Source organism: Manis javanica, chromosome 4, assembly GCF_040802235.1.
Source record: "Manis javanica isolate MJ-LG chromosome 4, MJ_LKY, whole genome shotgun sequence".
NCBI classification, from domain to species: domain Eukaryota; kingdom Metazoa; phylum Chordata; class Mammalia; order Pholidota; family Manidae; genus Manis; species Manis javanica.
This window is the reverse complement of record NC_133159.1, coordinates 77,367,418-77,394,514: the sequence shown is the minus strand read 5'-3', so window position 1 is coordinate 77,394,514 and position 27,097 is coordinate 77,367,418. Positions and strand designations below refer to the sequence as shown.

Genomic DNA, 27,097 nt, shown 5'->3' with positions numbered 1-27,097 from the left:
GCTAAAAAATGGGAATACGTTTCTAACAATTTTCACACTACTTTTAGTTGAGAGACATTCTTAGAAATGCAGTTTGGATGAAGAAATGTTGGAATTCTCAGAACACATCAATGTGGACTAACATTTTTGGAACTGAAGTGGTTTCAGAACAATCCAAGATGAATAGGGCCTTGCATGTATGAAAATGAATCACATTAGCAAAGCATAACCAAGTGTGAATATAATCCTTTCCCATAGTACTTCATATACTCTTACAAGTCCTTAAAACAAATTGACTTTTTTATTATTATGGTGCTTGGTACACAGGAGCTAAGAACATGACTATAAGCCCTATGAAATGTTTACTCACTCACGTCTTGTACAAGGATGTGAAGGGTTATTACAGACAGAATGTCCACAGGCTGTTCTGTCTCCACCGGGGTCAAAGCAATGGGAGTGGAGCTCCAGCAGACTGGAGCGGTGGGAAATTAGAACTGGTAATGGCCAGATTGGGTGCGGGGCACTGGGATGTTTTAGATGACACTACCAAGGGGAAACAGTATAATCCTGCAAATGTTTAAGAATAAAAGGATTAGGCAGTGATTATTCGTGTGGGGTTTGGAAATACCCCTGGTGTCAGGTTTCTAGTCTATCCCAAAGTTCTGAGTACTTGAGTCTCTATAATGTGATAAGAAACGTGGGGGGATATGAGACAGTCTTTACCTTCCAGAAATTTATACTCTTGGTATAGGAAATCAGGGAAATAATCATTAGGATTGATCAGCAAAGGTTTTGTAAGGGGGGCGGGTGCAGGACCTCTGATAGCCTAGTAGGAACACGCACATTTGACTTCACAGGAGAAGGCATTGTAGATAATGGCAAACAATAGTCCAAAGATCCCCTTAGGGCTATTCTGAATCTAAAGCCTGACATCAAAATCTTGCCTTTATTTAAATTACATATTTATTGAGGGGTGGGTGTTGGGAGGAGATGGCATATTGAAAAAGAGATCATGTGAAGAGTAATGAGACATTTCATTTTTCTTACCATTTGGCATCACTACCTAGCAAGTAGATTGTACCAAACAGAAAAATGGGCACCCTAATTAGGAAAGGTTTTTGGCTTAATATCTGGCCAGGAAAGCAATTAATGACACATAACTTAAATGCAATCACTTAATAAATATTTATTGAACATCCACTCAATAAATGCCAGGGACTAGTCTAGTCACACTATATAGGGACAAACTAGAAAGACACTTCCTCATAATACACAACACAAAGACACTGGTGTTTATTTCTACACATAAAAGTGCTAATAAGTTTCCATTTTATAAGGAGTCCACATTCGATAGGGCCACTTATCCATGGAGTTTTAAAATAAGTTAAAATGACAGAAGAGACACTCACAGGACAGACATTCATTTCATAAACCTTGGGGGAGAAGTGTAAAGCAGCATTGCTAATTCTTGTATAAAGATCACTCATTCACACACACACACAGTGGGACTGGTTTTGTTTTTAATCAGAACACTTGAGTGTAGGAAGACCAGCAACATGCCAGAAGGAATAAAGAAACTTCTACTGGGTAACAAAGTATTAAGATGAGTGTTAGAGAAATTCGGAGGTGCTTTTGCTTAAGGATGGGGCTAAATAACAATGTGAGGCTTCAGAGCCATACATCTGTTTCTGATTTACTGTCTTAGTCTTATCCTTGTTTGTCATCATTTCTAGATCATATACTACAGTCTTCAGAGAAGTTACAGAAGGAATTTACACAAAGGGTGAACACATAATTAAATACGCACATATAAAACCGCAGCATTGATAGGATGTAGATAAGAGACATGCAAAAATTCTCATTAGAATGAAATTATCAGATGGCTTTTTCATTTTCTGACTTGTGCTACTCACTCCCTAGCTGACAGTGCTTTTAGGGTTATTTCAGGATGTCAAGAGGCCCATCCCTTGACTGCTCTAGGTTCCCTACTACAAGGAGTGACACTGGCCTTCCCTAAATCTGCAACCAGAGATTAATTTAGAAGCCAGTTATTCCTCTATATTCCTTTGTAAGGCAGCACTGAACTTCCTAATGCTAAACCTGTTACTTTCCTCAAAGAAATGCATCAGTAGGGCCCAAGATGGAATCTGCTTAAGGGCTAGGGCAGTGTACAGTATTAAATTTAAAAAGCATTTTGCACCTGGTGCCTGCTTAAACACATATCTAAACCATTCACATCTGCTTTCCGGTCATCTTCCTTGTTTTACAAAAGCTATGTACACACTCTCCAAATAAGTTTCTTGCTCATCCTTTTGAATCCTTTTCCACATTTTAATATATTTTTAAAGCATCCATAACAGGGGTCAAGGACAATTTTTTTCTTTTAGTTAATATTCTTCTACTGAAAAAAGACTTAGCCAGTAAAATTAAGCTCAGACTATTTTGCAATCAGTTTCCAGAATTTCATTTTTATAATTTTCTTGCCCAACTTGCAACTGCCTTTTCATTTTAGATATCTAACATATCATTATTGACTAAGTACTTGTCTTAGCACTGACCTTTGTGGTTACTTTGTTGAAAATCTTGCTGTAATTTGACACAGCATTAACTACTTCTGAGTACTTATCTAGTATGTGGGTGATGATATCCACCTTTCAAGAAAGTAAGACAGTTCAAACACATCCTTTGACAAGATCAGGAAATTGCAACATCAGTTCTAAGAACATAGGAAAAAATCTGAAGAGTTGAATTTCCACCTGATATTAGATACAGTTCTTTATAAAGACCACAAACAGCACGCACAAATGTAGGTGGAAACAATACGTCTGCAGACATTGGCAGACAGCATTACCCGACAAATTTAGCCCCAGTTTCTTAAGATAAATAACTTTTCAGTGATGCGAAGGGCTGAAATTACATAAACAGAAGAAATTACTAATACCTAAGTCTTTGAGTTTTGTGCGTTTCAAGACTTTATGCAATCAATATTCTGCATTTGCAACACCATCTTGTTCCTAAAATGCTGATGCCAGAAACATAAGAGATTAACATCACTTGATGACATTTGTTCAGATTTGAAATAAACTAAGTTGAATTCTCTGGAATAACCACTCTTGAGACACATTTTTATTTAGGTCATTAAGGCAACCACAATCATCTCCTTATAAGGAAAAGTTTCATTAAAAATGCTACAGAGCTGCAGCCTGTTTCAAAAACCAATACTTGTAGCTTGTTATTAATAGTTCTAAATGTCTAATTCTTATTAAATGAAAACACCCTTAACAGTTTTATCTCAAGAGTCTGAACAGTAAGAATTTTAAAAAGCAATGACAATGAAAAATAGCTAAATATTCTGGGAACTTCCATAATAATAGGAAATGGCATCAACTAGTTACCTTCTTTATCTTTCCTTAGGAATGCCTATTCTGCCTACTAAAGATTTCTTAGGGAGGTATCTGCCATTATAAAATAGTATCCAGAAGGCTGGAAAATCTGAAAGTACGCACATGGAAGCTCCTTTCTACTTTTTATCTCTACAGCACCCAAAATTGAGGCAACATTCTCTAGTGGGACTTAAATTCTGAAGAGAATTAATTTGTAATACTGGGTATCTTTTAAAACACTAGTTCCCTTTACCTCACCTTGTGTATCAATCAAGTTCTATTGTAAAAGTGACATTAATGGAAAGTTAAACCAAGAGCCCTCAATATTAAACTTTCTTAGAAAGTATCTCCTTCCCTACACGTTTGGTAGTTACATTTTTCTACCTATTAATTTTCCAAGAATATGTTAACTGGACTGAGTTACATAAGAGTCTCTTTTTATCTATAACTTCACTTTGGTTAATGAGATGGTTTTATTGCTTTACTACTTGTGACAACCTAAAAATGAAGTCAATGAGCACCTTTTCTAGAAAACAAAAAAATCTATTTCTATCTTTCCTTGAATCACCTGAATCAGGCCAATTTTTGTTACTCTTATTATTTGCTGAAGAGAGAGCACTCATCAGTCTGAGAAGGAAAATACTGTGGTCAATACCTTGGTTTTTTCCTCAAGTATTTTTCAAATGAGTAGTCTGACATAAGAAATATAAAAGGGTAACTTTATTAAACAAATTCAAGAACATTCTAGTTTTTTTTTAAAGATTACAACATGAGAAGACAGAACAGATCAATTGAAATGGTATATATATATGTATATTATATTTGCCAAGTAGAATAGGTAGACATACTGACTTCAGTGCTCAAAATAACAAAAAGAATAGTGTATGTCTTGAAGCTGTTTCTGTATTCTGACTACTAAATGGGAAACTTCTTAGCAGACCTACACCCCAACTTACGTCCCACGGAAGTCTGATATGCATCATTTTGGTAGGCAGTAACAATACACATGCCTCTCTCTCTGGTCCTTTTCTATGGTGCCTACTTCATTAACTTTCTTCTCAACTCACCCAAGACTCTTCAAGAGTACAGTAATCAACCTTCTCTTAGCAAGACCAACTTAGTCAAAACAAGGTATTTAGGGAGAACTAGGTGGCTCTAGGCAGAGGAAAAAAAATCTCCAATAATATTCTAGATTCTGTGTTCATTTTCCCTTTTTAGCAGCTACCTAATTATACCTCAGATGGTGTGAAAAAAACAGACATTCAAAGAAAAATAAAAGCATTTTGGACTATCCAATCTTCACCTTGGTCCTACAGCTTGCCCCTTTTATCAACCAGGTTATTATGCACTGTTTTAAGTTCCCACCTGTAAACACATGCAATATTTAACCAAGTACCCAGAAACTTTGTGGGAAACACTGTATTTTTTCCAAGGAGACTGTGCTGGGTGGCAGTAGAGAAGGCCAAAAAATCAAGAGAGAATCCATTAAGAAGAACATGGCAATTCACACAAAAAAATGCCTTCACAAAATGCTTTCAACAATGGATACATTAAATTCAATTTTAAGCAATATTACCCCCAACCCCGCATTTTTTCACTGTCTTAGTGTTCATAAGAGGTATTAATACATGCCTCTAGAAGAGGAAATTATCTTTACTTACTGGATAATTAGAGCACCAGCACCAGGTTGAGTTTTACAAAAGAAAACACAGTTCAAAGAAACCAATAAAGTATGTTTTTTGACTCATTTAATCTCTATCACATCCATTAATTTTAGGATCTGTACTTTGAACCACTATGTACTAGACCACAACTGCTCCTTTTTCTGCATATGGCAGAGTGACAAGTAATTAGGGAAACAAAAGATCTGATTCTACTTGGGTAGATCTAACTCAAAGATCACGTTATTAGTCCAAAGAATTAGCCCAGGGATCTTAAATAATCTTAATCCATATTTTAGAATCTGTCACAAGCACAAATACTAAAATTTGAAAATATTCATCCTGCCCTAGTCTCGTCAAGAATTCATGGCTTTACAAATAACTTTTTCATCCCACCTCACAATACACATCAGCAATCTTAAATGAAGAACGATAGTCACAAGCTGATACCTTTAAAAAAAGGATGCAACAAAGCCTCTTCTGCTGTTATTCTTGAAGCTGGATTTAGATCTAAAAGTTTATCAAGCAGGTCATAAGCTTCATCAGGTACCTCATCCCAGCCTTCTAAGCTGGTTGTGTACGTGGTAAAACGACCCCCACAGCCACCATTACTGTCCCCTTCATACAATGAATTCCCTGAGAGCTGTGCCTGAGGTGTTTGTATGAGGTGAGCAGCTTTGTGGTCAGTCTTCTCTGAAAAAGTTGGGTCATTAGAAGCAGGCCCTTTAACATCATTTGTTAACTTGGGAGTGTTAGAATCTATGCCTCTGAGCTTCTCACAGAGTTTTCTCAAGTCTTGTGCTGGAACTTCTTTGCTACACAATATTGACTTGCCTAAAAGAAAAAATACACATATTTTGTTATTTGAATCTATCAGAAGCCCCTCTCCCAAGCAGTATTCAAGTCCAACCATGGGCTTTGTGTATACACTTACAATGAGTATGAGTTAGGGTACCACATGATATACTTAAGTTCTGTTTTGCATTGCACAGTTGAAGGTATTAAATCATAGAGTGGACGACAGTAAGCAGCAAGCAGTGGCTTACTAAGCTATGTAAGGTACTCACTTGAATTTGTCAACTTCTCCAGTGTCATCCTTTCCTTCTGTAATCTTTAATCAGCAGCAGCTTCCACTTCCTCTCCCTTCCAAGCTGCTATATGCCTTTGGCTATGTGGTTCCTGTCTCTGTGAGCTAGCAGAGAGTTGACATTCTAAACTTCTGTTGCATCCTATGAAGATTTCTACTATTACTTTTGCTATCCTGTATTATAACTGATACAATGTCTCGCCTACTAGACTATGTCTATCTCACCTACTATACTACTATCATACAGGCTACCCTGAAGTCATGAAATAATTAACAGTATGTGTACACCATCTCCCAAAGTCACAAAATATACCTAAATTATTTTTTTACATGACCAAAAAGAGGGCTTATTATTCAGGGAAAATAAACTAATACATTCATTCAAAACATATTTTGTTACAGACTACTATGTGCCACACATTTGTTTTAGCTTAAGATTTTTCTCCTGAATTTGACACAAATCCAGAAGTACTTAATAACAATCCACAATGGAGCCAGGTCATCCCACCTTCTGTTGAGGACAGTGGGGCAGGTTCCACACAAGAGAAGTACAAATACTCTTGCTGCTAATCTCAAACAAACACTTCTTTGTATCTTAGGAAGAACACTGTCACAGCTGCTGAAGTTTTGAGTCCAGTTTGCAGCCCAAAGTTATAGTGAGATTTGACTGAAATAACTACAGAAGTCATACTAATAAGTACTATTTAGCATTATTATTTTTTAAATATGAGAGTAAGCATTACAGTGATAAATCTCTAGAAGTCCTTCACTACTGTCATGACAGTTGCCCTGAAATGATTTTGTGTGAAATGCTGTACTTCCATTGCTGGTCCTCATTATAACTTCTACTGCAAATGGGGGAGATTAAAGTTCATCAACAAAATATTTTGGTGTTCTGGTAAACTTCATGTTCATCAACTCTCATGACATTTTTCAATAGTAAATGGCAAGTTTTCGCAGTCATCTCAGCATCTCAGAATAAACATACTGATGTAAAAAAGGAATACAATTTCCAATATCTCAATCTTGCTTTCCAGTCACAGCTGTTTTCCCTGTATGTATGTATTATTTCACTGTATTATCATATGATAAAATTTTCTTAAAGTAGGTTCAAGAAAGGTCCAAGCTGTGGATTGACTCTGCTGCAGAAACATTCTTAGTAATAAGCTTCTATTAGGGAGCTTTCTTCATAACTACCAAATTTTTCTGGGGGATTAGGCTGTGGCACTGGTGCCTAAGCAAGGGACAATCATTTTTGCAATGGTTCTTAGTCAGTAGTTCTTTATCAAAATCACTTTTTTCAAACTAACAAGTCTGGACCCTTCTTAAGTATCATGTTTTTCTGTACCGTATTTTCCAGGAAGGAGTGGGGTGAGACAGGCATATGATTTCTTGAAGTTCTGTAGATAATTCTAATAGGCACCCCTGATTAAGAATCAGCGATCCTGAGGCTGGGTACAATGCAGCCCAGCTACTTTTGAGGTATACTGATGAAATTTTGTTCCAAAGGGGTGCTCTACATTGTGGGGCAGCTATCCACTTTGGAAAATATTAACTATAATTGTGCATAGAGAATAAACACAAGGTGTATTTGAGTTCAAGTTTTTGGCCAGAGCAAGGCTGAGATAATTCTCAGGTGCCCTATGAAGTACACTACATATCCCAGTCTTTAAGTACAAGAACTTATGTAGCTAAGGAGATGACTCCCCATGTCCAACATATGCTTACAATACTACTCCATCAGTAAAGGTGTTCTCTTCACATTTCTTCTCTGCTACCACACCCTGAGGAACCTGACAACTAACACACATTCTATTATCTTCCCTACTATAGTCCTTATTATGCTATATTATAATTAACTCTTTACTTGCTAGTATAGACTAAAATCACTTAGGTAAGGTTCAAGAGCACCTGATTTTTTAAAATAAATATACAATAAACAAATTAAAACATTGTTGAACTTTAAATATTGGAGAAGTGTAGTGCTTTGCGCTTGGTAAGATTAAATGCTTAAATGTATAGAAGTGATGATAAATTATTTTTAAATAACGCAATTAATTTTCAAGTAAGTGAAGTATTTTCTACCTAACATCAGAGAACTTTATGAACAGAGAGTGTGTTTACTGGTAAAGAGAATTTCATGATAACTTGAGTGATTTGCAGGATATAATCCAAGACATTTGTTTTGTACTAAAGTAATAAAAAGGCTTACCAAAAGTTTTAGCAGCCTGGATAGTTTCCCTGGATCCACGAATTGTCATAATTTGAGCCAAAGCAGTTAAATCATCACTTGCTTTATAAAATGGGTATCGCCCACTAAGTAAAGAAAGGAATATGACACCTGCAGACCACATGTCAATTGCTGTGACAGAAAACAAAAAAATCCAAATCTGTAACTTGAGCATCAGAAGCCAATTTATATCAATTTTATATCAGTGGTTCACAACCTTTACTATGCATTCAAATCATCTTGAGAGTCAAAAATATTCAGATGCCAAGGCCCACTCCCTCAAAGACCCTCATTTAATTGCTCTTTTAAAACTTTTAAAAAGTTTCTCAGATGTTTTTAATGTAATCTCAGGATTCAGCCTCCCTGGTCTAACATCCTTATTACAAGATACAATGTTTTCTTTCTTGAACAACATATTGGTAAATTTAAAAGGCTATTTCATCTAGAAAGCACTACATTAAATGCATATTTTATAAGATTAAAAAAAATCCAAAAATAGCTATGTGGGGAAAAATCTGGATGTTCCTCAAGAATTACACAAAATAGTAGTAAAAGTGGTTCATTTTAATGAAAGGAATTCAACATTATAACCTATTCTTCAGCCAGGTGCTAACTCTGACTTTTGCTATACAATCTTTAATCTCTAGAATTCTGGCAATTAATATGAAGACCAGTTCAGCCTCAGGTTAAGAAAACCTTTTCTTTCAGGGACTTTTTCTGTCCTAACTATAGGCCTCCTAGTATCACCAAACAGTATCAGAGCCAAGTTATTTGCTCTCTACTCCACTGGCCACTCTATCTTCTTGCCTTTCTTGGTTACCTTTGCACATGCGCCTGCTCCAACATTTTCTCCAAGCCTGAGAAATGCTGAGGTTCCTGAGTTCCTGACTGCCCCATCCACTTCACAATTTCAACTACCATTTATATAATAATGATACTCAACTGTATTTCCAGCCCAGACTTCCCTGAGCTTCAGACTTACTTTTGCTCTGTTGGACATCTCTATCTGGATGACCCACAAATATCTCAAACCAATTATGCCCCCAATCAACCTTAGTTTCCCTGGAAGCCAGTTACTTCTTTACTTACCACCTCAGTCAGGTAGCCATCCAAGTCCTCTAAGCCAGGAATGCTGGATGCTTTCTCCTTTACCACCCCATACCCAAATCCCATAGCCAATTATCCACCGGGCTTTGCCTTTCCAATACTTCACCTTTCTTTTAATTCCTATTTACAAAGGCCCTCATTCAGGCTTTCATCATCTCTCACCTGGACACTGCAGGCCACCACTCTCCAAAACCTAACCTCTCTGCACACCTATCAGAATGACCTAGAACACAGTTATTACTATCTCTTGCCCTTGAATAACTTTCTAATACCTACAGTCCAAGCTGTTTAACAAGTGTGACCATATCTACCTCTTTTTAGGTTAATTTCTCACTATTCCTCAAATTCCACCTTACTTTCTAGCAAAACTAAACTTCTAGTTTCCAGCATGATATACCAGGCTGTTTTTTGAGTTTCTCCACTCATGCCTCAGTGTCAATTGCCCAACTCAGTTTACATGCTCTTCTCAGAGATTCTTTCTTCTATGAACTTCCTCCTAAGGAATCCCTTCAGGTAAGGATAGACATCCCTAAAATACCTCACATGAATTTCATAACCATATTCAACAGATTACTCTATAATTATTTGAGAACATGTCCTTACTAGAGTGTAAGCAGATGGCTTCATTCATTTTGTGTATTATTAGCAAGTAGAGAATACAGACAATGAATGAATGCATTTCTTTCAAGTCCTTAATCCAAGTGAATAGAAGGATTCATCTATTCAATTAAGATGTTTCCTGGGTTCTGGCTTCATGACAATTTTTTTAGATTATGGATTTTTTTAATTCAAAACTTTTTATACTGCAATTATATTGTTTGCCCAGTAACAAAAAATAATGTGAATCAAACTCACCATCATATGTGCATTACAGAAGACTTCAGCATTAGTTGAACAGATAAAATGCTGGAAGTATTAAGTTAAACAAAGACCACCAAACACAATTTTTTCCCCACAAAGGTGATGTTAAAAGCATCTGTTACATAGGTAAGCAAAATTCCATAGAAAAAAAATTGTTAAAAAAAGGAGGGGGGGGGCAACACTAGAATTAGAAACTTTCATAAATAGCATTTTGACTCTAGCTGTATGGAGTCACTCATGTAATTTAATTAAAAGCAGAAAATAGGCATACAATAGAAGATCATAAATAAAATATACATGGGGCAACTAATTTTAGTTGGGTTCTGTATTTCTAGTGCAACATACCTGTGGTCTGATTGGGGCACTTTGTCAGGACCTCTGGTGCTCTGAATCCTGGAGTGCCAGCCCTAGGAGCAACCTGCTGCCACCTTATGATGATGAAGTAAGGTATTTCTAGTTAAGTTAAATTATTTAAGACCAAAAAATAATGTTCATTGATTTGGTTCACAGTACATTCTGCCTTGACATCTTGAAAAATTATTATAAAGTAAAAGATAATCCAGTGTGATGAAAATCCTAGATTTTACTTCTACTAAACTCTTCCACCCCACTAGGCTTTATTCCAGGTTTTAAGGTAACTTCTAGGCACCCACAGATGACAAGAGCCATAACAGAAAAACAGAATACATTAGGAATTCAGAAGTATAAAAATTCATTTCTGCATGGAGTGATTAACTACGAATATATTTATTCACATATATATTTGAGTTAATCAGGAAAAGCTCGTGAATGCTAATCAAAGTCTTAAAAGGAAGGGAGAAATTTATGTGGCTAAGAGCAGGAGTGAAAGAGGAGCTCTATTATTTGGTTCTGGTTATTCTACAAAGGCAGAATAAAGAAAGAAAACAAAAGATTAAATCAGCAAGCAAAATGTACAAGTCAAAAAACCTCTCCCTCTCCCCACCAAAATTATTTGCATGTAAGAGTAAATGTGTTTTCCAAATGAAGAAAATATCAGTTGTCATTTGCTCTTCAAAGTACACCTCTCTGCATTAGTGCCTCTGTAGTTCACAGAACTTGTTTTCCCTTTCACTCACTAATCAACTGCTCAGCACAATCAATGCAATTCCTAATCTTGTTTGGCAGCCTGTTGGTGAGTTTATAGCACCATCAAAACACATTACCTTGAAAGACAAATACTGCAAACTTTATCTGTTGCATAACAATCACAGGTCAGGCTAGCTGGGCAAGAACTGGCAGTTTTCCTCATCACACCACTATTCGTAACTTTCGTAGAAATAGTCTTCTTTTTCGTTGCTAACTTTCTAGACAGCACATCCACAGACTTTGACTGCTTCATAAGCTGTAAAAGAAAATCCGTATTTCCTATTTTCATTATATTTAACACTATACTTTCTAATGTTAGTATGGCAAAATGCAATAGTGGAAATATAACTCTTAAAACTGCTTCAGTGTGCTACTGGACTGTAAACAGCTGTCTATTAAAACATTAAAGGTCTTAGTTTTTTTCTGTTGAATAAACATCTTAAAATTTACTAACTAGTCCTAGTTTTGTAAATATTTGATTCATACTTCTCCTGATTACAACTTCTCCTGATGTATTACAAAAGTACAAAACAGTTATGTTCTAGTGTCTAACTCCATTTCAGAACTATAAACTGCACAATTACATTGGCTAAAATCAGCTTTAGTTTGTTGCTCATGCTACCTAGCTGTTACAAGTCATTGTAAATCAATTTAAAACCATTTAACATTAGTGACAATTTTGTAAACTTTACAAACACCTTATACTATGAACTGTGTGTCAGAAATATGTTAGTTGTTGGGAGCTCACATTCTAGCCACTAAGAGAAAAGGCCTTAATTGTTCTAAATGCTCTTTCAGTGAAAGAGCAAGTCAGCTAACCAAAAACAATGAAAAATTCCCCCAGAAGAGTTTAGAAAAAAACTGGAGAAAGTGTTTACTAGATGCTCTAAGCAGTAATACCTTCTGCTAAAGCAAAACTTTACTTTAAAAAACTTACTGATAATGAATGCTACTCCCTAAATTCTCTTCAGTGTACCACTGACTTGATTGCACTATTAAGCTACATTACTTACTTTCACTGCAGGGCTCTCATGTGAAATGGAGCTGTGTATATTGAAATTTCTTTCTCCAAAAACAGAGCGCTGGACAGAAAGGCCTACAGATCCCTCCTACAATACCAACAAAAACAAGGAAAACAGGATTATATCTGTAACACTTTCTGCCAGCTGTACTCTGCCATAGTTTTGAAAAGAGTTAAGGACATGAAACAAAACCAGCTGTATCCAAGTCATTCTCAGGCACCAAAACACTTCTGTGAAAGGAGAAAATAGTCTAGACAGAACTCTTAACATCAATATAATGTTACCATAGTCCATAAATATATATAACTAAAAAAAATTCAAAAACCACCTGCATGAATGTTACATTTTACTGTGCAGTTAAAATGGAGATAGACACTTCAGAATTTTTCCCCTAAAACTAATGTTCTTCTTTAAAACGGATAATTAATCTGAACTTCATAACATGCAGGGAAAATTTATTATTTCCCATTTTTGTTGTATAATGTAATTGTAATGACAAAGACATTACAATTATAAATCTACCAAGTAAATGTCAGCTCTGAAATGGTACAAATGACAAGTCTTAGTGATCACTATCTAATGAACTGAATATATAAAAAACAAAAATAATTTTTTTAGCTGCAGGTATTAACCTAGTACTATATCTCCCTCTGCTGGATGAATGAGTCCATTTTTAAAACCATACTAGTACTTAAGAAATAAAAGAGGTAGAACCTTTCCATTTTGTCCTTGTTTAATCTGAATTTGTGCATTTGTGTAGGGCCTTTTAACAGAAGTTTTTGTGGTGGGCTGCTGATCCAGCTCCTTAGGTGCTCCTGGGCCACTCAATGAAATCTTGTTTCCTGTGACGTGGGATTTATTTTGTGAACAACTTCCCTGCTGAGCCTCAGACTGGACAAATTTGAGAAGTTCTATTTTTGTATCATGGGTTCCTTGGGCCAAACCAAAGTCTACCAAGGCATACCTAAGGAAAAAAGTAAGCAATTTTACTTCTCTGTAACAACTAAAACTTAGTAGCATCATAATATATTTAAACCATGCCTATACAGAAACTGTAATTCTTTTTGGCTCAGTTAAGATTTATAACTTTCTTTAAAAAAGAAAAGTAAGTTTACAGCCAAGATAAAGACTTATTAGCAACAAGAAATGGAAATTAAGGAAAGATGTATCTCACACACACAAAGTCTTTCCTCTCTGTTTTCCAGTGGCTGTGCTGACAAGGCAGACAAGGAATACAAACAGTCGGTACCCTGACAGTGGCAGAGATGGCATCAGAGCAGATAAAGTTTTAACTAAACAAGTTTTAAATAAAAATAAACTCATGGTTTTAAAGGAAAATTGAAGAAAAAGTCAAGAAAGGCCCAAGAAGTTACAGTTCTACACTTCTTGTCATACACTTCTTGTCATCGTAAAAACAGCAGTATTTAAGTTTTCAGCTTACAATAGCTCTATCAGCATAAAAAGATGTACATATACATAATACAAACACACATAAAAACAGAACCTTAGTGTTGAAGCAGGAGATTGGCTATCATGTGGTCCAATCTCATTATTTACTAGAAAAGAAAAATGAAGCCCAGAGATAAGAGAAATGTGTAAGGTCAAAAAAGACTAGACCCTTTGTAAGTTTTCTCTTAGCTAAGTGCTATTTCTACTGAGCCATGGTACACCAAATGATGTATGCTGTTACCTCTCTAACCCAATTTTATCTTCTCCTTCACTCTATTGCCCCTGCCCAATCATAATGCAAATTTGAAACAGAAAAATCCTCTGCGTGGCTGTCGCTGTATGTGCTATGACTAAGAGATGGACTTGACAGTACAAATTCATTCACGTGTAAATATATCCTGGTAACTTTCCATACTTACTTTTTTAGGTGCCTATTATATAAAAAATTGCTGGGTTTAACATCACGGTGAACAATACCAAACTGATGAACACGTTTCAAAGCTTTGAATAGGTTAAACATGTATTCCCGTACTTCTTGAAAGGACAGAGAATTCAAAATATCCTAAAATAAAGTTATGAATAAAGTCATAAAACTGTTTTCAATAAATACTTAGCTAATGAAAATTCAAAAAATATTAAAACCTACCAAAAAGGACTCATGCTCCAGATACGGCATAGCAATAACTACATGATCGTTCTTCCTAAAGCAGTATTTAACTCCCATGACGTTGTCTTGCCCCCTAGTGGAAACATGTACAATGAACTTCAGAGGAAAGGTCAAATGAACTGAATCTTTATGTCCAGTTTTTTAAAAATACAATTCTACCTAGAAAACTCATTTTACCTAGAAAACTGACTTAAAACCATTATCATACAAGATAGTATATACATTTAGCTGACTTGTACAAGATAAAAGGTTTTTAAAAAACAAAACAGTACCAGTTGAGGTTACTATAGTAACGAGGTAATTCTAGTTTTAATTAGGGAAGCAACAAATGAGAAAGAAAAGATGAATAATGAAAATGAATTAACAAGCCTTAGTAGCAGATAAGAAATAAATAAATAAATAAATGCTGACATTTATTATGCATTCATTTTATGCCAAGCTTTGATCTAAGCACTTCAATTATTAATCTTAATCCTCACAATAACTCTCTGAGGACAGTGCTATTACTTCATCTCCCTTTTTTACAGAGAAGAAATCTGAAGTACAAAGAAGTTAAGGAACTTCCTCAAGATCACTAAACCAGAAAGTTATAGAGCCAGGATTTGAATACAGGCAGTTTTTTCCAGATCTATGCTCTTAGCCACGATGCTACACTGCCTCATAAAAGATGAGGAAAATAGAGAAAATAGGATCTTGAGTCTGAGAGAGTAAAACAACATGGATATCAACAAAATATGTAGAGAAATCTGGAAAACTAGTATTGAAAAAACAAGACCTCATCATTTTGATAAATATGTCTAGATAAGGGGCTAAATCTTACATGAGCAGTCAGTGATAACACCTGCAAAGAAGTGACACCTGAAGCTATGAAATCTAAAGGTATGACACCTGAAGGTACGAAAAGGACTAGAGAGAAGAGAAAACTGAGTCTGGGAAAAGTCTCAAGTTGGAAATCAAAACAAGGAAGGAGCAAAAAGCTGAGAGGGACAGCTGTGTGAAGAGTTTTAAAGAAAGGGAGGATAAACATGGGGGTCAAAGAGAGTGAGGACTGAGGGAAGGCTTTTAGTTTGGCAAAGAGGAATTAACTGGAAAATTTTCAGAGAGCAAATTAAGTGGGAAAGAAGAAGCCAACAAATAGGATTTAAGGAGGGAAAACATGATTCAATGGAAGCAGAACATAAAGATAAGTATCTAGCAAATAAAAGAAGAAAAGCCAGAAAGGAAGCAAAAACAGATAAAGATATTTTTAATATGCACTTTCTAAAAGTACAGGCAAAGGAAAAGTGGTAAAGGGAACATTCAAACTGTGGAAAAAGGAATTTAAAGTGTGGCATTAAGGGGACTACAGTGTATGCAATCATGCCTTAGAGAGGCTATCTCATCCTCTTGCCCTCTGTAATAAGCAGAGGGTGAAACTAAGATACAGGCTTGTTCACTCACGCAATAAATATTCAGGGGGCACTGTTATTGGCCAGACACTATGTTAGATGTTAGGGATGCAAGGTGAATTAAAATTAACATGATTTCTCCCTCATGGAATTTAGTACCTAGTGGACAATTCGGATAATAAGCAAGGTAACAAGTAATGACAGATTATGATAAAGGTTTTGAAAGAGATCAAAGGTCCTGTGACAACAACAAATAGGAGAACCTAATTTAATTCAGAGAAGACCTTCAAGTGGTGCCATACCTGCTCAGATCAGAAAGATGAGGAGTCAGTATGGAAAGGCCAAGACAGGTATTCCCAAATGGAGAAACAGTATGTGTAGTGGCTCTAAGGTGAGAAAGCTTTTGAGACATGTTTGAGGAACTAAAGAAACTGGAGCACAGTGAAGGAAGTGGGAAGAGAAGATAAGGATGGATTTTTTTCCTAAGTACATTGGAAAACCATTAAAGGATTTTAAGTGGTGGTACTAACAGCATTCAACTTATATTATATACATGCATACTTTTCTATTTTAAAGATCACTTTGGCTGTTTTGTGACTATAGGATTAGGGTGGGAAGAGAAGTAGGCTACTGTAGTAATCTACGCTTGAACTGAGATAGTGGTTAAGACATGGATGGGTTTTTAGACATAAACTGGAGGCAAAATGGCCAGTACTTGGTGATGGATGTAGTTTAGGAAAGATGGTGCCATTTGCTGAGATGGGTAGATGAAAAGAGGTTGTTGCAGTTGCGGTTTTTTTTTTTTGGGCAGGTAAGGCAGATTAAAATTTAGTTTATGGAATATGAGGTTTGAGATGTTTATCAGGTACTCATATAGAAACAAATATACTGGTGGATATAGAAATTCCACAGTTAAAGGTCTGAGGCTAAATATATACTTACAGGAATCATTACTATACATTTAAAGCCATGTAGAAATATATAATTCTGCCTAGGAAGAGTCTAGAGAAAGAAAGGCAGAATCAAGCACTGAAGAACTCCAACATTTAGGGGTCAGGTAGAAAGGGAAGATCTGGAAAAGGATATGGACAACCAAAGGCCATATAAAGCAGGAAGAATACCAGGAATACGTAGCAGTACAACAGTCTAAAGATAATGATTCAAATCAATTATGTTATGCACTGCCTAGTTCATGTGAACAGAAAAAGGAACTGGCAAAATGGAAGTCATGGATGACTCACCCTAAAGTAGTTTCAGTTTAGCACAGAGAACAGCTGTGTATATAGTGAAAGAGGGTAGGGAAGTGAAAAGAGTAGATGTAGATGGTCCCCGAGAAGTCTGGCAGTGAAGGGGAGCAAAAAAATGATGGAACAGCTAGAAGAGGGATGGCAGAATAGGGGAAACAGAAGCGCCTATGTAGCGGCGCAGTAGAACATACACTGTGCTGCACGTTGACAGGAATGACCGAGCAGAGAGACCAATGAGAAACACATGCCAGTTGATTCTGTTGCTCAAAATAAAATAGGAGATAAGGCTGTCAATAGCTGGGGAGATATGAAATTTGAGTTCCCGACATTTTAAAACATATCTACACCATGGAAGCCAAGGTTTATGATTTGGCAGGACGATTAGAAAAAGAAGTATTAAGGGAACAGAAAATCAACCTGAGTCTCAAGGGACAGCCACTCTAAAAGTTAACCTAAATATAACAAACCATTCCAATGTTAGAGGAAAAGTGCTACCAAACCGCAACTACTGATGAAGAATCTTAAGTCATGGACAATTTTATCGCCTGTGTTAGATGTCTACTTAAAAAATCTTAAAAATTATATATGGCTAGTTCTATTAAAGTATCTTTAAATTGCCTACCCAGCCACCGTTAAGCACTGAAGTTCAGCTGCAATCCTTACAGGATGACTTGTTGGAATTAGGTGTTTTAGAGCAATTTTCTCTTCTGGTCCTACTTGTAACTGTGCTGTGGCCAAATAAACAGAACTAAAAGTGCCTGTAAAACAATTTGTTACATTTTTCAATATTTGGTTTTTTAAAATATTAATGAAACAATGCTAAAATAGATCCTAAAAACTGTTTGGAAGCCATAAAATTAACAAAATCATTAATATTTCAATGGCACTGAACATGAGTATTTCAATGACACTGAACACAAAGAATGAACACATCTGTAAAGACAACTTATTTTCAATTCTTAATAAATTCCTAACTGTCCTCAGTTCTTTAGGGGGTATATTAATTTATGAAAGCTCTACAGTAAATCTTTTTAACTGGGTCAGCATAAAATATTTTCATGGTTATGAATGATCCATTCTATTAAGCATTTTTTCGTAATACTGAAGTTGCCACTTGAAATTACTTTTTTAAGACTTGGATAATACAGGTCAGTCAGAAGCAGAAAAGAAGCAGTTAGAAGTCTTAGAAAAAAAACAGTGACAGAAACACCTGGGCTTTTAAGTTTGACACTAAACTAAACAGAAAAAAATAAAAGATTTGGTGGTCAATTGAATTTGAGAAATTCTGAGTTAAATCAGACAACAGATTTCTTTATGACAATATTTTTCAGAGACTTTAATGTGTGGAAAGTACATCATAAATAACCAAAAGGAGGCTACACACGCTACATTTCCAAACTTATTTTAGCCTTATGACACATTTTTCCTCTCAAGGAATAACTACCATTTGTTAAGAGGACATCAGTGTTTTCTGGAACAAAGGTTGAACACTAAGTCAGTGTTTAAGAAATGTAAGGAAAAAGATGTAAAAATCTGCATCTTACATCACAAATCATCTTATCTTCAGCTTCCCTGACCCAGCATTTTCTCATCTGACACTTTTCATTGTGGAAGAACAAGTAACAAAGTAAATGGAAGTTTACACTATTTAGGCATTTCCCAACATAGCCACCAAAAAGTTCTATTATATTTTATCTTCTCATTCCCTTCACGTTTCTGCCAAATTTACCCTTCATTCAATCAACAGGACTGCCAGTCTCTCAATGGTATTTATGTCAATACTGACCATCCTATAAATACTGTAAATAGTATTCATCATTTTGCCATTTTAGGTTCCATATATGTTTCAATGTGCAAGTCTACCTAACTGCAATGGAGAAAGAGGAAAAATACTTGGCTTCTCTTGACCAAATGCCATTTGAATCTTAAATTTTTCATTTCCCATTGATGGAATAAATAATTATCATTACCAATATACTATTAATGTCAATATTTTAATGTATAAAGTATAAAGATTAAAATAGGACTGTTCATTTTACTGTAAATATTTGTTCTTTCACTATTTCTAGGGAAAAAAGAAATGCTGTTACCACAATTAGTAATATAACCATGGCCTTAATATCTTTGAGAAGAGTAAATTTTTCAGTAAGAAATAATGAAAATCAAGATTATACAAAGGAAAATAGAAGGAAAAAAACCTTATAAAGATAATAAAATACATCCCCAAATTACCTTCTCCAATTTTGTCCTTAATCTTAAACACATTGCCAAGCTGAGGTACAGCTTCATAAAGTTTCTCAATATCTTTTTTAACACCTATCAAGGAAAAAGGAATTTATAGTCATAATTAATGAGTGTATTTTATACTTTTCTTAGTTAAAAAAACTCAAGGAAATCCTAAAATATGAATAATAAATTACAAATTTAAAAATAGCTATAATAAACCTTGAAATCATAACAATAATTAAAACCTCACCAAGGTGCTATAACTCATACATACCTCTTGAACTAACAGACAAAACTGGTAAATCACAGAATCACATACACTAAATTTCTATACTCTGGATTTATATACTAACAGATACATTGCCATTGCATAAAGTGCAACACAATGTAAAAAATAACTAGACTTAAAAAAGTAACTTTCTAATAAAATTTAAAAAAAACAACAACAATTTGTGCTGCAATCACTAGATGGCATGAGAAGGACAAAATGCACTCTTGAAAACTATTTCCTTCCTCTGAAGATACAAAATCTTACAGGCTTGGAAATATTTTATGTATTAATGCTCTCAGGTTTCCTACAGATCTCAGGATTGTTAAAAAATATTTTTTAAAAATTGTCTGAAATATCAGTAGTATCCTCTATCCTTACCAGAAGATAAATTGCTACTTTTAAATAAATGTAAGCTTTTTACAAAAACATACACAGTTAAAATAAGGAAAGGCAATAATACAAAATGGGATAAACTACTGGATACAAAAGAGACCTACATAAGACTCCTCTAATTTTATTATAATACCTAGACCAAGTGTTAGCTACTTTTAAAGCTATGATACTCTGCATGGTTTAACAGTTTAAGTCATTCCAAAGCACTTTCACATGTATTACCTTTTCAGATCTTCACAATAGCATTGTGATATTGGTAGAACAGGAATTACTACCCTGATTTTTCAGGTAAGGAAACCCTATTTAGGGAAAGTTAATCATTTGCCCCATTTCACAGAGGTGTTGTTGCTGGTATGTCTATATAGACTCTTTCATTTAACAACACTGTGTTTTCAGCAATGGGTATATTTCAAAAAGTGAACAAATTCAGTGTAGTCCCATTCTTTAGGAGCTTAGTGTACTGGAAGCTCACTCACTCTTAATGCAAGGCAATAACTGTAATAATAGAGGAATGCATATAATGCTAGGTAGGAGCAGGAAGGGAATGAACGCTTCTGAAGGTGCCAGGAAGCTGCAGGTGACACAGTTAAGCTGTGTTCTGAAGCAGTTACCAAGTGGAAGAAGGCATTTTAGGAAGAAGGAACTATGTGTGCAAGGACATAGAAAAGGAAAAAGGTATGGACTATGGTAGGGGGAGAGAAGGGGGGAGATAATGAAATTCAATATGGCTGAGGAAGAGAAAGGCACAGTTTCAGGCAAGTGAAAGCCAGTCTCTTCTGACATCCTCTTTAAGTCAGCACTCCTCCCCTTACATTACCCTGTGTTGCACTAAAAAATCATCCTGCTTGTTTGTTCCCGTCTGCCTCCTCCCACTAGAACATAAGCTCTACTAGTGCAGGTTCTGTCTGTATAGTTCCCCACAGAACACTCTCAGCTCCTAGTTAGAAGAGTGCCTGGCACATTTGTTGAATAAATGAATTACTACCATCATTATGGACATTCAAAGATAGCTGTTAAGAAGAAACAAAAACAAAAAAACCACAGAAGTTTATTAGTTACAACAGTGAAGCCAGACAGAAGCAGTTACTTCAATAAGCTACCACACTACTTTACTCTAGAAACCAAAACTAAGGCCTGGGTGAAAAGCTGTTTTTCTAGCAATCAAGAGTTGCCACAGTCAATTACAATCTTTCCTAATGAGTGTCAATTCCAACCAGCTTCACAGCAAAGGCACCATGAAAGGACACTAAAATGTTAAATTCAGTTTGACATTACCTTTCTTTGATTCTAAAAATAACTGTGAAATTGGGATCCAACTTAAAATTGTCAGTCATCATCAAAACACAGAATAGTTATCAGTGACTTCAAGAAAATCCAAGAAATCATTTAGAAGCATTCACATTTGAACCCTTAACAGCCAAATGGCTGTGGGGAGAGGTGGTAGAGGTGGTAAAGCAGAAATAAAATGTAGGCCAGCATAATTAGTCTCTTAAGAGTCCATTAACAATGGCTTTTTTTTAAGACAAATGTATTCAAAGAAATTCTGCATCACTAATGTATAGAGAATAATACTGTGAAAGGGAAAATAAGGTACTGATGAGTCCAAGTACAAAAAGTGATTCAGAAGACACATATCTGAAATGTTTATTTTCCTTTTTAAGTATGTACCAGAGATCACAAATTATTTGTCCAATTAGGTCTAAAATAACTTTCAATAAATATAAAATTCTTTGTGATAAGAAAGCATTGTGTCATAGTCTAACTGACAGCATTTCTAAGCAGTACATAAAATAGTGTACTTTACAATCAATGGTGTTTAGATATGATGAAGTATTTTACGAACCCTGTTTGTAGTCTTTCTATTATGACACATATTGAATGAAGTTTTGGTGTGCGTGTTTTGTTCATGATTAATAGTACTAAAAGCTTTGTACAAGGATGATAAAGAGCTGTACCGTCTACTAATTCTTTAAGTTTAATTTCCTCAGTAGCACTAACCATGTGATAACACAGAGACATTTCTGTTATCACAGAAAATTCTACTGGACAGTGCTGACATACAAAAGAGCCTGGATTCAACTCCTACCATTGAACTACATTAGTGCTCAGCTTCTTAACTTGTAAAACCAAAGGGTTTAGATGAACTTTCCCTTCCTAGGATAAAAGTCTAAGTTTTTCCCATGAGTTCCACATTTACAACTTCCCTTTGCTTAAGCAAGCACAAGCTAGCAGTTAGTAGATGAGTTACTGGTTAGCTGTCAGAAATCAGCAGAGAGAAATATATATAAGAAGATAGTGTGCTATGTAAGCTCAATGTGCTTCCACACTACTCACTATGTATTTACCTATCTTTACAAAACTCAAAATACATTTATATTAAGGTTTCCTGTTGCTATAGAACAACTTTGACATTTTCAAAAAGTAAAACTTCCTGACAACCAAAGTGAATGCAAAATCCTCAAATTATAAAGTGGGAGATGAAAGTAAACAGCAGAAAAGAGCATTCATGTCAAAAGCCGGAAAACACTACTAAAGGCAGAGACCAGTAAGTATATAGTTTGAGAATTAGAGGAAGGCTCTTCCAAGCCCACAAGCTAAAAATTATTTATATGTCCATATTTTACACATGAACATTTAGGCTTCTTTTCTGAAATTTTAAGTGAATTTTTTTTTGCTACATAATATGTCAAGTGGCTTTAATACAGCAATAGCATTCTTAACTATACTCCCTGCTTTCACCCTTGCTGGGTAGTCTATTCATAACACAGCAGCCATTACCCTGTTGAAGCTAAGTCACCATATCACTATTTTGCTCTAACACACTAGTAGCTTCACATCTTAGTCCATGTAAAAGCCAAAAAACTACCTCCTCTCTTCACACCTCTTTTTTGACTTTACTACCATCATCCTTCCACTTCTAGTCACAATGACCTCCAGCCATTCCTAAATGCTGGGCACTCTCTCCTGTCTCAGGGCCTTCACATTTGCAGTTTCCTTGGCCTGTAATGCTCTTCCCCAGATACCTGCATAGCTCCATGACCACCTTTAAGTCTTAGTTCAAATGTTAACCACAATAAAGCCTTCTCTGACCAATAACACTTAGTAAATTGCAATCTCCTCCCCGCCATACTTCCTATCTCTCCTTCCCTTCTACATTTTATTCACAGTACTAATCACTTTGAATATACTACTTATTTCTTTTGTTTATTGTCTATTTCCCTCAGAACAAGGGCACTGATCTTTGTTTTATATATTGATTCATCCCAGCAAGTAGAAAAGTACCTGCACATAACAGACATTTAATATTCATCATATAAATGAGATGTTTTCAACTACTTACCAAGGAGTAAAACTGATACTCCAGGAATATGTCATGCTTACTCTGGAGCTTCATGTACTGCCTGATTTACGCTTACTAAAACTAGGAAGATTATGTAATTTAGCCCAAACTGGGACACTTGAGAGTGAAAGGGGGTGCTAATAATAATTACAAGTGTGGTAACAGGCATAAACTGGATCTGTCCCAGGTACACCATATGGTACCTCTAAGCCACTTTAGAAGCAAGGGCTAAGAGCATCTATATAACACACCAAAAGCGTTACAGTGTACTTCCAGAATATGGCAGAATATGGAAGAGACATTTGGTGAATAGTTGACACTTAGTTATTTCACTGAACAGATTTTCATCACTTGACTAAACTTGACATACAGCAGATACTTAAAAAAAAAAAAAAAGCTTACTGAAAGAATGAAAGAATAAACATTTGGTCCAGTATTATTCCAGGTACTTCATTCACTGTAGCATTTTTCTTAATGGGAAAAAATGTAAAACAATCTAAGGCTTCATTAAGAAAAAGCCAATTAAATAAATTATACTATGCAGTGGAATATTAGTCAACTTAAATCAAGCTGTAGAATATTTAATTATATAAGAAATGTTCAAGATATATATTAAGTAAAAATGGAGATAAGAAATAAGTTGACTATGAGCCCACTTAAATTTTTAAAAAAATGTATCTCTGTATGCACAGGAAGACTAAAGGAATATGACAAATCATTATATATAATATATAGTATATATAACATATATAACTGTCAACAGTAACAATATCTGGATAGTGTGTTAATATTTGATTTTGACTTTCTATACTTTCTCAATTTTATTTATAACATATGCAATTTTTATCAGAAAAAAGTTATAAAAACTGACAAATATTCTAAAAGTCCATGCTATTCATCCATTACACTAAGTATTTTAGTTCATACCCTTGCATTAAACCATTCATTCAAATACTTTCAAGTACCTACTATATGCCAGATACTGTTAGGTTCTTGAATACAAAGATACAGAAAAAGCCACAAAATTCAAGTTATTCCATTAAAAGAAAGTTAATCACATTAGATCAGCTATGTGCCTGGATCTCATTAGTTTTACTCCTTATTAAAGTTATATCTTTGATATAACTTCAGCTTTTATTAAGGGTCATATAATAACCATATGAATAAAACTTCAGCATTTTTGTAAGTTATCAAAGGTGCTGTTTTATAATGCTCAATATTCTGTTACATGAAGGGCACAAAACTTAAGAAATCTGGAAAAAAATTCACCTCACTCTTTATTTCCCAGGTTTTCAGAAGAAAATCAAAATAGTAGCTTTCATCTGAACATAAAGCTAGAACCAAGTCAGATTCATCTATTCATACACTCTGCCTCATATAAAACATACATTAGGGGCTATATGAGATAATGCCTTCAAGAAGCTTACAGTTAAACTGAAGAGACAAAATACACAGAGTGCTAAAAAATTACTATGACTGTGTTATGTATTCAATGATGGGAAAGTTGAACTGTGAAAAACAGGTAAAACAGCTAACTCCAGGAAAAATGGAAGAGAAGAGGGACAGTATGCATGGAACTGAATGAAGCTGGCATTTTCTACTAGCAGTGTACAAGATGAACTGGAGAATAGAAAAAAAATGAAAGCAGGCAGTTTAGGTAAGAAGCTTTGTATTCAGGAGCCAAGTATAAGGTGACAAATTACTGTGATGGAAGTGGGAGTGGGAAGAAGAGGCAATGCCATACATAACAAAAAGAATGTAAGACAGAGTTTAGTGACAGGATAATACAAAGTCTAAGTCGAAGACAACTCTGAAGTTTTAAGTATAGGTAACTGGATAATAGCAGCTTTCATCACCAAAAATATCAGGAAGGGTACTTATTTCTACACCAAAGATGAGTTTAAAGCAAAACCAGGAGATGTCATTTTTCTAGGGTGGTGTTCAAGTTTATTTTGTAGTGGGTAAGTATATTTCACGGATGAAAGGTCAAAACTAGTATCTTTTGGACAAGTACTAAATACGCTTAAGGCAAAGATGAAAACGATTTTGGTACCTTTCAGGAAAAATACACAGTCAACTGGAACTCTTCTATTTATCAAACATTTATTAAATGCCTGTCCCAGACACTGTGCTACAACAGGAAGAAAGGTGCACATTTTAGTGTACAAGATCAAATGCAGATACTGTTTGACCCTCTACCTCTCACCTTAAGGTCTGGGTTAGGGTCAAATGACACTTCTCTTTATTATTGATACCAACTTTTCATTTATTTTTGTCAGTGAATTCTGCTTTTGAGTACTTAAGTGAAAATCCCTCCAATATCAATTTCTAAATCCAAGCTTTATGCAGTATGAAGAGTAAAGATAAGAACACAAGTCTAGGAGAACAGAAATAGTTTGGTTATCAACAAACTGTTTTCTTGGACAATCACTAATATTTAGAACTTAGCAACTTCATCTTGAAATGACATGGTTGAACTACAATTCTTCTAAAATGCAATTAAATCCTGAATCTATATTCCTGGGAGCTTTTCTGATTTGTAAAACGCTCCTATATAAACAAGCAACTCGCTAGAAGATACAGGAAGTTTTGTCTTTTTTTTAATAATCGAAATTGCAGAATTGCTGCCTGTACATCAACACATACCTGGTAGTTTAAAATTCTGCTCATGATTTTTAAACGAGCCTTCCTCCTGAAATCGGTCACACAGGGGTGAACAAGCCATTGGTTCATCCATCTGAATCCCCAAAGACGCCTCCATCACAAAACAACTGGGATGCAAAATGCCATCTAAGGGGTCATGTCCACAGGGGGAGCAAAGTAGCTGTGAAAGTCAGAATACTGGTGAAGATGAGATATCTGCGTCACTCACTGAACCAAGCGCTAAGAAATGCCCCTGCCCCCCGAAAGGGGCAAGCATTCAAGATTGCACCGTATGTCCAAATTCTCTAAGGAAGGAAAACTGGGCCATTTCTAAGGTTTCCGTTTGCTTCCCTTTCCGTTCGCCTTCCAGAAATTAACGGCTAGGGGCCGACGGGAAAATTTCACCGTCCGGGTGCCTCCTCAGCATCTAGAGGCGGCGGGAAGGGTGGCGGGCACGGAGGTGGCAGCGCGCCCCGCACCAGCCTGCCGGCGAACGGCCCAAGGCGAGGCACAGGCCTCGGGAGAGCGGCCGACCTAAGGAACAGGGCTGAAAGGGCCAACCTTTGACTACCCACCAAGGGGGGAGCCAGGAGGCTCGTCCAAGGCCCTGTACGAGTTGGTGGAAAACCGATACCGGCCACGAGCACCGGCGGCGTAAGAGAACAGGGAATGAATGGAACTCGCCGGGGAGCGCGGGGAGCGAGCCCAGCAGGGAAGAACTTTTCTCGCTCAGACCCGAGACCGCAAGGGATGCTTAGTGCGCAGGCGCACGACTTTCCCGCCGGAGGTCAGCGGGATCCGAAGGGGCGTTGGGGAGCAATGCGCTGCCATAAAACCGAAATCACGATCCAGAATTCGTCTCTAATCCCTCATAATCCCGCGCCGCGGAACGCATCAGAAACTCACGGTTTAAGAGAATACGACATCAGTGGCTCCCCAGATGCCTGGGTCACCGCCTCCAAGAGCTTCCCACTTACCGAGTCTGCCAAACGCGCCTGCGCACTACTTTCCGCCTCGCGGCTTCTAGTTGCTCATG

General features: G+C 36.0%; 1 protein-coding gene across 8 annotated transcripts; it reads right to left on the bottom strand.

The window, feature by feature from the left end:
* Positions 1–1,145: 1,145 nt before the first annotated feature.
* Positions 1,146–27,097, bottom strand: CDC7 (cell division cycle 7). Of its 8 annotated transcripts, none has more exons than XR_005055880.2 (14): positions 26,968–27,048; positions 26,065–26,242; positions 25,472–25,549; positions 19,421–19,504; positions 17,811–17,946; positions 14,533–14,626; positions 14,306–14,448; positions 13,152–13,401; positions 12,429–12,524; positions 11,493–11,671; positions 10,654–10,736; positions 8,323–8,472; positions 6,091–6,215; positions 5,680–5,857 (listed from the first exon to the last, which is right to left on the bottom strand). XR_005055880.2 is itself a non-coding variant. In XM_036998115.2 (14 exons), the coding sequence occupies exons 2-13, from the start codon at positions 26,177–26,179 to the stop codon at positions 6,137–6,139; spliced, it is 1,524 nt and encodes a 507-aa protein (XP_036854010.2). In that variant the 5' UTR covers positions 26,180–26,242; positions 26,968–27,048; the 3' UTR covers positions 5,680–5,857; positions 6,091–6,136. The 8 variants fall into 8 exon arrangements, 7 of the variants coding, with proteins under 7 accessions (XP_036854006.1, XP_036854007.1, XP_036854005.1 ...); XM_036998115.2 differs by having other exon boundaries at positions 6,091–6,252; XM_036998111.2 differs by lacking the exon at positions 6,091–6,215 and having other exon boundaries at positions 1,146–5,857; positions 27,039–27,097.